Here is a 13,332-nt window from a genome sequence, read left to right as displayed (position 1 = left end):
ATTTATTTAACTATCTCAGTGAGTAAAACACTTAAGAGTATTTATCATGCAATATATGTGCCTCATTGTGACTGCTATAATTTGCAAAAAAACCTTGTTTCGATAGCTTGAATCATTTGAGTTACGACAGTTGTTACAACCACAATTCGCAATGTACAGTGGCATGAATGGGGGCGTCACACATGACTGTCCAATGAATGTAGAACCCAATAACTTGGGAATGAAATGAGAGATTCTTCTGCTTCCAGTATAAAATAAAATTTCAATAGCTTACCTATATTTCGTTCACTGCAGTGAGTGATCTGCAATTGACCATATGCAATGTTTACGCAATGCGTTTTTACCTCTGCAAAATCTTTTAAAGTTTTTTGCAGTGAGTCACTTAATTTGATGCAGTGCTGTAATTATGACAGATAATGGAAAGAATTTCAGTTCTTTATTGAGTGAGGGTATGAGATTGTATTATGTGGCAAAAATAAATTTTTTTTGCACCTAATAATTTATGAAAAATCTGTGATAAAAATTTTGTACATACCAGAATGCCATCTTTCTGCATAGGCACCAGCATTTGGTGAGCAGTACAACCGTAACAAAAGCCGCCCTCGAAATGGAATGCTGAGAGAAGCTCTGTAGCAGTGAGTGTTAAATGGCAGGGTACACGGCATAGTGACAGCAGCTTCACAATACATTCACTCTATTATTAATTTTGTTTAAACACTCAATCACAGTTTTATAACAACAGTAACATCCACAAATATAATACTAGAAGGAAAAATGATTTTTAATACATCACTCATCAGTAGGGTGCACACACATTAAGTGGGGTATCTTTTGTAGCGGAGGCTAGTAAGAGATGGCTTGAACGTGCCACAAAGAATAACACGTTGCTGTCTAAGGGGACAGCAAAGATGGGTTGGTGGGTGGCAGCATTGACTGGTGAGGACATGCACCTGCTATTGAGCCGGAATGTACGAAACATTGTTTGCCAGAGCCAGCACAATCGGTCAACAACACACTGGGCTGACGAAACTGGGGCATTTGCCATGCAATATTTGTCACATGATTTTAAAGAAACTATTTGGCAAAAAAAGAATTGATTTTTGAATTACATATAACTTTGTCAGCGTTATAATGAAGTACCCATCATTTTGTTAATAGTCATACTTATTGGTGATATTTCAATTAGAAAGATTGGCAATGGAAAAATAGGGGTCATTATCATTTTGTGTTTGGTGCATAATTAGATTGTGCATGCGATGTGTGAAATGCACCTGACATTTTTCTTTAAACTTGGGAGCAGGTCTATATGTATTCTCAGTCTCAAGAAAATGGATTTTATGTAGATTTTTCACTTGCACCTGCGCACACTACTGATACAACAAGAATAAAATATTCATAACATCCATTCTATCTCCTGAATGGCTTGGGATATCAAAATAAAGTATTGGCAAGTTATAGCATGAGCAGAGAGATAACCCCCACCCCACCCTCCCCCTGGCCCGCTGCTCTTTGGCAGGTTCCTGCTTGGCTACCAGGGGGCCCTGGCCTTTTCAGCATATTTTCCCTTTCATGTTGCATGTCTGTCGTCTTGCTGTTCTTTTTCCCCTGGATTGTTTTTGGAAATGTATTCTGCATTTTCTTTCTTCATTCCCCTTCTCCTGTCTTTCTTCTGCTTCGGCATTTGAGGTTCCTCACTCCTGAAGGCCGCCCATGCGTCTGACGCATAACGGGTGACTGGGTAACACACAATTCCCAGCTCCAGGTCAACAGGTAGGGTTTGCACGTGGGTGATTGTCTGAGCTGCTACCTTTCCAAATTGCCCATTGGTCCCTCTCCCAGGTGTTTGTGAGGTGTGGCATGAAGTATGAACAATCACCTAAGGTAGGTGCCCCTCTTCTGAAGGGTGCCCTCAGTTGGAAGGAGTGTGCCATTGGAGACACTGGCAATCATGTGGGATTTTCTCGCAATGAGCCCATCATCTTCAGTCGATGGCCACGAAACGTAAACAGAATGGAGTTAAAGATTCAAAGATCCCCCCAGCTCCACCATGGATGGTTCCTCATGGTTTCATGTACTTAAGACAATTAGTCTTTTGCTACGGTAAATTCATTTATTGCTCAGATGATGTTGATGCAATTGCTGGCCCTGTGAAATCTCTCTCTTCTTTACACAATGGCATTCTGCTTTTGTGGCCATGCCACCTGGTTCTATACATAGTGTTCTTTTGGTTTTGAGGCCTTTCTTCCATGGTCAGTTTTTGAAAATAATTCTGGGACCTTACTACTGATGTTCCTGCAGTTCTGTAACGCCAAATTAATATTTTCTCTTTCTGATCTGCAACACTAAAAGTTATCTTCGGAGAATGATGCCTTTGATCTTTCTCAGGAAATAAGTCAAAATACCATTCCCCTATGGATTTGTTCTAATCTGTGCATACAGCACCCACTCTGCTATGCGAGCAGCCATTTTGTATATTGTGTACCCTATCTGTTTGGGAGGGGACTCCATGATACAACATTATAGCAGAGGTCAAGAAATTTGTACCACAGATCAAAATGATAGTGTCTCAGATTTGTAACTGCTACTTGCTCCAAACCAGAGGAGAATGCTCTAAATAATGAGTAGTGCTTTTGTCCCACGTACCTTTCAACCAACCATGTAAAGTAATAGATAATTTCAGCAAGTCTCAGGTGGCAAGTGTCATTAATTCTGACATGCGCTACTATTTGCAGCCAGTTGCATTAAAGTTGTTTAGTACTGGGAGAACCTTCTCCACATATCACCTGAGACCTCTTATCAAACGACAGAGTGCACACTGGGTTCTTTCCCGACCTACCTGGTCTTTCCCTGAAGGTCTCCATTACACGCCAAACCCAGTGTACAACATTTGTGCCGTGTGTGTGTGTCCAGAATTCGAGGAAAATAAACGCTGGGTCCAAAAACGAGACGACGTCGGCTGGCTATTAGTAGTAAAATCCTTTTTCGTCCACCCCAGCAATACTGGGAAGCACATTGCACATGTTGCTAAGGCATAAAGGCATCCTCTTGCAGGATGTGAAAGCATTTGTAGATGTGGATTTGGTTGAGTTCTCGTATTTGACACTTTTTGTACTATAACTTGTGTGCTATAATTTTAGTGCTATGGCACATTGATGATTTAATGAGTGTGTCATTTGTGGTACAGTTGGTTACAGTTAAGTGCCAAATATGACATTTGTGGCTACTGATTTGAGACATTGTGTAAGTTGTATAATACAACTTAGTCACAACTGCCATATTGAAACTATAGCGCAGTTGATAGTCATGAATTACAAAGGCAGAGATAGCAGGTTAGAGCCCAGCTACCATTTTTTTTTTTTTACGTTTTATAAAAAGATTTGGCAGTTTCCTATTAATTTAATATAAGAATAAACTTATTTAAGAGATCTCTCCATCCGTTAGCGAGTTTTTTTGGTCTTCGTAATGTACTAGGGAATGTGGACCAATGACTTGCAAGTCTGCTATCTATATCACCAGCTGATTCCCTCACAGTCCATTACAGTTTATGCTGCAAATAGGACAAAATCGTTAGAATGTGGTCACAGGAATAAATGTTTGTCTTAAGTTCCAAACAAGAGGAGTGATGCTTGTACAGTGTTGAAAGTAAGAATTATCACAACAAACATTGTTGAGCTGAGGTGCTATCATACATGTTTGACAAATTGAAATGATTGAACCTACTGACGTCAAAGAAATGCCAAACAGAATTTTTAAGTTGGGCCACATGTGTTGTTGTTGTTGTTGTTGTTGTGGTCTTCAGTCCTGAGACTGGTTTGATGCAGCTCTCCATGCTACTCTATCCTGTGCAAGCTTCTTCATCTCCCAGTACCTACTGCAACCTACATCCTTCTGAATCTGCTTAGTGTACTCATCTCTCGGTCTCCCTCTACGATTTTTACCCTCCACACTGCCCTCCAACGCTAAATTTGTGATCCCTTGATGCCTCAAAACATGTCCTACCAACCAATCCCTTCTTCTAGTCAAGTTATGCCACAAACTTCTCTTCTCCCCAATCCTATTCAATACCTCCTCATTAGTTACGTGATCTATCCACCTTATCTTCAGTATTCTTCTGTAGCACCACATTTCGAAAGCTTCTATTCTCTTCTTGTCCAAACTAGTTATCGTCCATGTTTCACTTCCATACATGGCTACACTCCAAACAAATATTTTCAGAAATGACTTCCTGACACTTAAATCTATATTCGATGTTAACAAATTTCTCTTCTTCAGAAACGCTTTCCTTGCCATTGCCAGTCTACATTTTATATCCTCTCTACTTCGACCATCATCAGTTATTTTACTTCCTAAATAGCAAAACTCCTTTACTACTTTAAGTGTCTCATTTCCTAATCTAATTCCCTCAGCATCACCCGATTTAATTGGACTACATTCCATTATCCTCGTTTTGCTTTTGTTGATGTTCATCTTATATCCTCCTTTCAAGACGCTGTCCATTCCGTTCAACTGCTCTTCCAAGTCCTTTGCCGTCTCTGACAGAATTACAATGTCATCGGCGAACCTCAAAGTTTTTACTTCGTCTCCATGAATTTTAATACCTACTCCAAATTTTTCTTTTGTTTCCTTTACTGCTTGCTCGATATACAGATTGAATAACATCGGGGAGAGGCTACAACCCTGTCTCACTCCTTTCCCAACCACTGCTTCCCTTTCATGCCCCTCGACTCTTATGACTGCCATCTGGTTTCTGTACAAATTGTAAATAGCCTTTCGCTCCCTGTATTTTACCCCTGCCACCTTTAGAATTTGAAAAAGAGTATTCCAGTCAACATTGTCAAAAGCTTTCTCTAAGTCTACAAATGCTAGAAACGTAGGTTTGCCTTTTCTTAATCTTTCTTGTAAGATAAGTCGTAAGGTCAGTATTGCCTCACGTGTTCCAACATTTCGACGGAATCCAAACTGATCCTCCCCGAGGTCCGCATCTATCAGTTTTTCCATTCGTCTGTAAAGAATTCGCGTTAGTATTTTGCAGCTGTGACTTATTAAACTGATAGTTCGGTAATTTTCACATCTGTCAGCACCTGCTTTCTTTGGGATTGGAATTATTATATTCTTCTTGAAGTCTGAGGGTATTTGGCCTGTCTCATACATCTTGCTCACCAGCTGGTAGAGTTTTGTCATGACTGGCTCTCCCAAGGCCGTCAGTAGTTCTAATGGAATGTTGTCTACTCCGGGGGCCTTGTTCCGACTCAGGTCTTTCAGTGCTCTGTCAAACTCTTCACGCAATATCGTATCACCCATTTCGTCTTCATCTACATCCTCTTCCATTTCCATAATATTGTCCTCAAGCACATCGCTCTTGTATAAACCTTCTATATACTCCTTCCACCTTTCTGCCTTCCCTTCTTTGCTTAGAACTGGGTTGCCATCTGAGCTCTTGATATTCATACACGTGGTTCTCTTCTCTCCAAAGGTCTCTTTAATTTTCCTGTAGGCAGTATCTATCTTACCCCTAGTGAGATAAGCCTCTACATCCTTACATTTATCCTCTAGCCATCCCTGTTTAGCCATTTTGCACTTCCTCTCGATCTGATTTTTGAGACGTTTGTATTCCTTTTTGCCTGCTTCATTTACTGCATTTTTATATTTTCTCCTTTCATCAATTAAATTCAATATTTCTTCTGTTACCAAAGGATTTCTAATAGCCCTTGTCTTTTTACCTACTCGATCCTCTGCTGCCTTCACTACTTCATCCCTCAAAGCTACCCATTCTTCTTCTACTGTATTTCTTTCACCTGTTTCTGTCAATTGTTCCCTTATGCTCTCCTTGAAACTCTGTACAACCTCTGGTTCTTTCAGTTTATCCAGGTCCCATCTCCTTAAATTCCCACCTTCTTGCAGTTTCTTCAGTTTTAATCTACAGTTCATAACCAATAGATTGTGGTCAGAGTCCACATCTGCCCCTGGAAATGTCTTACAACTTAAAACCTGGTTCCTAAATCTCTGTCTTACCATTATATAATCTATCTGATACCTTTTAGTATCTCCAGGGTTCTTCCACGTATACAACCTTCTTTCATGATTCTTAAACCAAGTGTTACCTATGACTAAGTTGTGCTCTGTACAAAATTCTACTAGGCGGCTTCCTCTTTCATTCCTTAGCCCCAATCCATATTCACCTACTATGTTTCCTTCTCTCCCTTTTCCTACACTCGAATTCCAGTCACCCATTACTATTAAATTTTCGTCTCCCTACATGTACAACATCGAAAGTTGAAAAAGTATTGTTCCTCTACGAGGAATTCACTGTTCAGGCCATCAATGAGCCCAAAATTTCCTTCGTGATTTTCTCCACTCTCCTTTAGCAATCACTAATAGTGTTAACACACATATTTTGTGTGTGTTCAATTTCATAAATAACTGTAGTAGGTCGTTACAGTGCAGACAGCAATCACAATAGATACCACACATGGCATGCTTCACGATAAGAAATACATCCTTCAAGATGACTGCGTAAGGAGACAGTTGTCAAGTTTACACATTTGCCTTCAGCGCACTATGTTACTGTAGTGATTTGTAAGATCAAAAATTCAATAAACTAATGAAATTGACAGCATTCAAAAATTTAACAATATTAACAAAGAGAAACACATTCATCACATCTGGCATTGGTGGTTCAGTGGCACTTAGTGTTGGTTTGATATTAGTCCAAAGTTGGTTGTTCCTTAGCCTTTTGACTTGTTCCATTTTTCACATTGCCCATCATTTCCTGTAGATATTTTCATCGGTCATGGCTTCTCTCGCCCAGTTCAGTCCAGTTAATGGCTAAGAAATTTTGAAGTGCGCAAATTGTAATTTTGAAAATTTCAGTCACGAATTGTATACTGTCAATTAGGTTGTGTTGATTATTATTTTGTGAGTATGCCCTTTCACACGATACTATAGTTACAGAAAATTAATGCGCAGTGGTTGCACAAAATTACTACTATGTAATCCACTTTAACTGGAATCTAAATATGGCTATAACATTGGATAGTAATTGTAGCCGGTTTATGATCCATAATATTTATGATTTACTGGTACCATTAGTGCAAACTTGACCAAGTACAATTATCATTAAAAATATTTGATGCTTTATTGGACTTACAAAGTTATAGATTTCAATTGCTGTTGAGTAGGAAGGGCAGAGCATTATAGCAGTTTTTTTTTTAAATTATTACCATCAATGTTGTAACTACACTTTCCAAATATTGCCAGGTGAAAGAACTATATAAAAGAACTTCACTTGGTTCTCACATAGGAGCAGTTACCAAGTTAATTACAACTACTTTTTGTATTTAGACTTGTGTGTGTCTTTGAAAGTGAAAATGATTTCCTTTGTTTGATTAGAGTTCTACTCCAAGGAGGTGCAGATGTAAATGTGCAAGACTTTGATGGCTGGACACCCCTCCATGCTGCAGCACATTGGGGCCAAAAAGAAGCATGTGAAATGCTGGTGGAAAATTTCTGTGATATGGAAATGAAGAACTATGTGGTATGGTACATTCACTAAACTCTGAACTCTGTATTTTCTCTTTGCTCCTTCCTTCTTGTATTCACACAGTGTTTCCATAACTCTCATCACAAGGGAGAATCCTGGTAGATGGTATAAGGGTGGTAGAATTAATTTTCGTACAAATGAACAGTTAATTAAATTAAATTAGCATGAGTTGACTCTGATTAAAGACAAGTGGTGTACGTTATTTGTCATGGCAGTAGTAGTATTCTACTCCACATTACAAACTAAAAATCTGTGTTGTACTTATGTATCAGTAAACAGCGACAGGGAAAGGTGGTGGTGGTGGTGGTGGTGGTGGTGGTGGTGGTGGTGGTGGTTGGGAGGAGATGTTCCAAACTCTGCCATTTGTGTCTTTTTGCACAAATTCACAATTACATTAAACACAGTCTTTGGTGCCTGAATACCTGATACGTACTGGTTAACAGGTGACAGGCAACTGAAGGAACCACTCCTTGGGCACGAAGTGTTGAATTCACCAAATGTGTGAAGGGAGAATGGGTTTTGCGCATAAGGCTCCACATCATATACATCTGCAATTAATGTATGTTGTATTTCTTAGTGACATTATATTGAAAATCTGCACTAATTAAACAAGCACAGCCATGCTACATAGCAGCCAATCACTTGTAACTGGATAAAATGAGGACTTTTGCACATTTTCATTACCTTCATGATTAGCAAGACCCATACACAGAAAAGTTATGAAGCTAGTAGGCAAAAGTAACTTAACTTGATTTGATCACATAAATGAACCCAAAGATTTTTCAAGAGAGTGCAATCTGCAAAATCCCTCTTAAACCACCAACCTTCATATGGAAGTTGTAAAAGGTGTACACTATAATTTGGAAGATATAATTAAGATCACATCAGTTTGTGGTTGCACATTATATACTTAGAAACAAATGAGGAAAAAAAAAAAGAAAAAGAAAAATCAGTCTTCATGGTTTTTCCAGTCACACAGGATCACTCAGGGAAAAGAAATTGATAGTAGATGAACTTTCCAGTATGTGCAAGTCTTTCTTTGTATGTCTCATTGTTTTAAAATAAAACTGTTTGTTAGTAATGGCTATTGAGAGTGCAAGAAAGTCTGAAATCACTGCCTTGCGGTCATAGATAATCTATAATTTTGGAAACACAGATATTTTCAGGAAGTATATGGAGGACTATTTACCACACAAAATGGATTTGTGTTAGGATGCATTGTTAGTTGAATAGAGAACAGTCATTTAGTCTTAATGATCAAATTTAACTTCATGGCCACGTGGTTTGAGGAGTCATGTCACGGACTGCGTGACCCCTCCTGCCGGAGGTTAGAGTCCTCCCTCTGGCAAGGATATGTGTGTGTTTTTCTTAGCATAAGTTAGTTTAAGAAGTGTGTAAGTCCAGGGACTGATGAACTAAGCAGTTTGGTCCCTTAGTAATTCACATACATTTGAACATGTTTTTTAGCTTCGCGTTGGTTTGAGAACTGAAAAGGGACTTCTTCGTTTCATGGAAGTGGTTATACTATCTGGGATACCCAAAAACACCTTGCGATCCAATTAAATTGCTATTATCCTTCTCTTAATTTTCCAAATTTCACAAAGACTTGACTGCAGTCATTGCATCTGGCACTCTGGGATAAAGGATGAGAGAGAAGATTAAGTAGCCTAGGGGAAGTTTCCAAAACATGCCAAATAAAATGTTTATAACTGTTCTAGTTTTTGTTTTTGCAGCGTGTGTAGATGAAACTGTGGAATTTGGGAAAATAGCATGGGGATACTAGTGAGTGTCAAAGATGTGAAGAGGGGGGGGGGGGGGGGGGGGGACAACTTGATGCCTCTGTTGGTAATGTTTGTTGTGGAACATAAAGTTATGGGCACATAAAGAAAATGGAACAAAAATATTAATACATCATGTATTCGTAGCAGATGTTATTTACGTTCAGTGAAAGATGTGGGAAATTTCACTCTTTCTGAAATATAGGAACCTATACTGTAATATGTAGTGTTTCGGGTAGTGACCAATGGATGATGATGGTAATCAATGTGATTGTATTATTTCGAGAAAGTGGTCTCTGAACTACAGAATTAAACGGTGAAAGTAATATTGAGTTCAGTGTATGCTGATGTTGTTGTTTTCCTCTCCCCCTCTGATATTGAAATGTCTCATTCCTAATTCTTTTGTTTAGGGTCAAACAGCCTTTGATATTGCTGACCCTGACATGATCCCAGTTCTTGAGGAACTGCAGAAGAGACAAGCTGCAATGCAGAGAGATCATGCTGCAAACAACGCAATTTTGCAGAAGAAGGGGACCAACAATTCCAAGAGAAGGTTCGTGGTTTTACTAAATGTGCATTGCCTTTATTTCACTCAGATCTCTCCCAAATCAATTAACATCCTTTGTTTTTAATATTAGGTCATCCATCACCCGAATGTCAGTAGCTGACAAGTCAAACCTCATAAATAAAGATGCATCATCTGAACGTCAGATTCTGGACCAGTCAATTTCAGAAGAAGATAGCACCAACAAAATGCTGAAAGTAAAAGTGGAAATTGAACCAGTATCTGACAAAGAAGATACAAGTGAACACTCTGATGTCAGTGAAGTTGGTAAGAGTAATAGTAACCTTCTGTTACAGAAAATCCACTGATTCTTTCTTGATCTCAGCATCAACAATTGATACGGTAATGTTGCAACTCTGAAATGCACTAGCATAACTAAAAGTTTGGTGTAAGTTCCCGAGTGAATACTTAGTCTGGCTTGCTTTAAAATATTGGTCGTATTAAACATGGGACTGTTATTGCTTGGGTGATGGATTGTAATAAGCAGTGTGCAGTGTGGTGTTTTCACAGTTTTCTGCAGAGTGGAGTTGCATTACCACACTTGTTTCCCTTTTTTAATCTAAGCCATACTATTTGTGTGCCTGCGAGATTTCTATCAGTGCAAGTCATGTTCCTTTCGGGACAGTATAAGTGTGTCTCACTGTGTAACATTCAAGGATCAGTGTAATTTAATGACAGTCTTATATATAGATGGAGTATACAATGTCTATAAATATTGAATTTTGACATTGCTGACCAAAACCTTTCATTTAGATATGTTTTGTGTGGCTTTTGAAGCCTATCCTCATTGTCAGGTGCAAAAAGATATGACAAAAGCTGAAATAATATAGTCTCTCTCTCTCTCTCTCTCTCTCTCTCTCTCTCTCTCTCTCTCTCTCTGTGTGTGTGTGTGTGTGTGTGTGTGTGTGTGTGTGTGTGTGTGTGTGTGTGTGTGTGTAGAAAGGAAAGGCACTTGATCATGTTAAAATAGGAGTGGTTAGAGCTGGAGGCTTGCAAAATTTATCTGGAGAAAGGCAGTTCTGCATAAGGGGAATTAAATTCAGAAGTGAAAGGTTTTTTGGGGGTGGGAGGGGTGCAAGGTGATTCCATACCAAAAAAAAAAAAAAGTTTTAACCAGTGCTGGTGGTAATTTTCTGGTCGTCCATAAATGGGAAAAGTGAAGAAGAGTTAAGTGTTTACGGGACATAATTCAATTCAGGACTCCTAACAGACTGAACCCAACACTTCTTTCTTACGGAGCTGAAACCTTCAGACAGTGAAGCAGCTTTGATTACCATCCAAAGGCTGTTACTTTTTATAGTAAATGTAACTGATCTGGGGGATATAGTCAGAAACTCTGATAGGTTTTTTTCACGGTTGGTGCTGATGTTTATGGAAAAGGTGCCAATGGCAGACTGCTAGCAAAATGCAGGAAGCCTTGCTGAAGATTGCTGCTAGTTGCAGGAACTGGCTGTTGATCCTCAGTGTAAGTAAATTTAAGGTACTGCACATAAGTTGGAGAAAAGGCCCTTTAATGTTAGATTTCATTATCACTGGATTCAGTTTGTTGCTGTCCTGAGGGGCATAAAGGAGATCTACTACATAAAACTAATAGTAGGAGAAACAGAAGGGAGACAGAGATTCATACAAGAAAGAAGTGTCTTACAAAATACCCATTTTACAAGTGTGTGTGTGTGTGTGTGTGTGTGTGTGTGTGTGTGTGTGTGTGTGTGTGTGCGTGCGCGCGCGCGCATTGTACTTACTTATTACTCTCTTGAGAGTAAGCCATATATATTTAGCAAGAAACACATTATCGCTTTGCTTTTATCACTCACATTACTGTTTAATACGGGCTGTTTGAAATCTGGAGATGCAGTATGTCTGTGACATCATAAACTGGTAATTTAAGTACACTTGTTCATTGTAAACATATCATTTTGAGATGCCAGAATCACCTTATAACAGACTTTACTCTCACAGAGCTTCCTGCATTCTGGATTAAACTGCTTTTCTTGTTGTTTGCTGGTGTGGGTGGGGAAAAGGTTTTATGTGATTTTCTTGCTTGCATGCTGCTGTAGAGGATCAAGAACAGTCCAGTGACTCCAGTGACTCTTCAGATGATACTGAAACTTCTAATGGTAGTGAAACACAAAGTAGTGTTAATAGTGCAGAGGGTAAGTATTGATTTTTTTCTTCTTCTTCTTTAATATACTTCCTTGTCAGTCACCTAAAGCTAAACATCCCCCCCCCCCCTCTCTCTCTCTCTCTCTCTCTCTCTCTCTCTCTCTCTCTCTCTCTCTCTCTCTCTCTCTCTCTCTCTCTCTCTCTCTGCTGATTTCCTCTTAAAATTCTTTTTTTACTCCTTGTGCACTATTTTAATTTAAGACTAATCTCTAATTATATTTACGGCTAAAGACCCATGGATATAATTTTGGCATGTTGTTATCTGTCGTGATATCGAGGGGAAAAAGTAAGTAAATTTATTTGTTTGGAGACACTTTTAGGGTTTCTGAACTGTTGGTTTAGAATTACATGCACTCCTTACTGTTTATAAATGATACACTTACAAATTTCACTTTTCTGACAGTGCAGCATACTTTTCACACGTACAAATTTCACTTTTCCGACACTGCAGCATTGTGTCAAATCATCTCTTTTACATCTGATGTTTCATTGTACTTACTTAAGACATGGATTTGAATTGTCCAGTTAGAGATATGGGGCAAAGTTATTTGGTTTACATTGCAGTCAATAGTTGCATCACTTATGAGGATAGAGAGACATCACACTTTCGGCCACTTTGCAATTACTTTTTTTTTTACATTGTATAATAAATTTGAGCAAATTTTTACTGTTATTACTTGCTTTCAAGTCAATAATTTTCTTATCCTGCTGTTTTTCAAGTTTCAACTTTTAAGTTGCTGATTATATTCAATTATTTGTTGATTTAAATCTTAGAGAATGGAGGGATGCGAAAGAGGAGGACTTTTCTGATTACAACCTCACAGAAGAGTGATGATAATACTTGACCATATACACTGATGAGCCTAAACATTACGACCAACTGCTTGATATCGTTTTGGTTTTTCTTTGAAACACAATGCCATAGCAACTCCGTGTGGGATGGGTTTGACAAATCACATTTATGGAGGTATGTAGCTCCAAATATCTATGCAAGGATCAAGCAGCTCCCATAAATTACAGGCTAGTGGTTTATAGGTATTGAGCTTGCACCCGATTGTGTCCCAGATGCATTCTATCATGTTCAGATCAGCTGACTTTAGTTGCCTCAACTTCGAAGTGAGTTCAAAATCTTGCTCCTCAAACAACTGTAGCATGATTCTCGGCTTTTTAAAAGGACCCTTATACTTTTGGAAGATGCCTTGGGTGTTGTGGAAGACACCAAGCATGAAATGAAGCAGGTGGTCAACAGTAACGTTCATGGTTGGTAGCTGTTGGAATGCCTTAGA

General features: G+C 38.8%; 1 protein-coding gene across 24 annotated transcripts in view; it reads left to right on the top strand.

Annotated features, from left to right (window-relative positions):
- The window catches only part of LOC126268007 (protein phosphatase 1 regulatory subunit 12C), a 319,893-nt gene that overhangs the window by 122,018 nt on the left and 184,543 nt on the right, over positions 1 to 13,332 (top strand). For 14 of the 24 annotated variants that reach the window (XM_049973415.1, XM_049973407.1, XM_049973409.1 and 11 more), the window contains exons 5-8: positions 7,390 to 7,534; positions 9,729 to 9,871; positions 9,957 to 10,150; positions 11,941 to 12,036. In XM_049973415.1, the coding sequence (XP_049829372.1) occupies positions 7,390 to 7,534; positions 9,729 to 9,871; positions 9,957 to 10,150; positions 11,941 to 12,036 (578 nt within the window). The remainder of the gene's footprint in view (positions 1 to 7,389; positions 7,535 to 9,728; positions 9,872 to 9,956; positions 10,151 to 11,940; positions 12,037 to 13,332) is intronic. The other 10 variants (XM_049973411.1, XM_049973403.1, XM_049973417.1 and 7 more) reach the window with 1 other exon arrangement.

This window comes from Schistocerca gregaria, chromosome 4 (genome assembly GCF_023897955.1).
Source record: "Schistocerca gregaria isolate iqSchGreg1 chromosome 4, iqSchGreg1.2, whole genome shotgun sequence".
In the NCBI taxonomy this organism is placed as follows: Eukaryota; Metazoa; Arthropoda; class Insecta; order Orthoptera; family Acrididae; genus Schistocerca; species Schistocerca gregaria.
The sequence above is the reverse complement of the archived record's forward strand: the minus strand, read 5'-3'. Positions and strand labels throughout refer to the sequence as shown.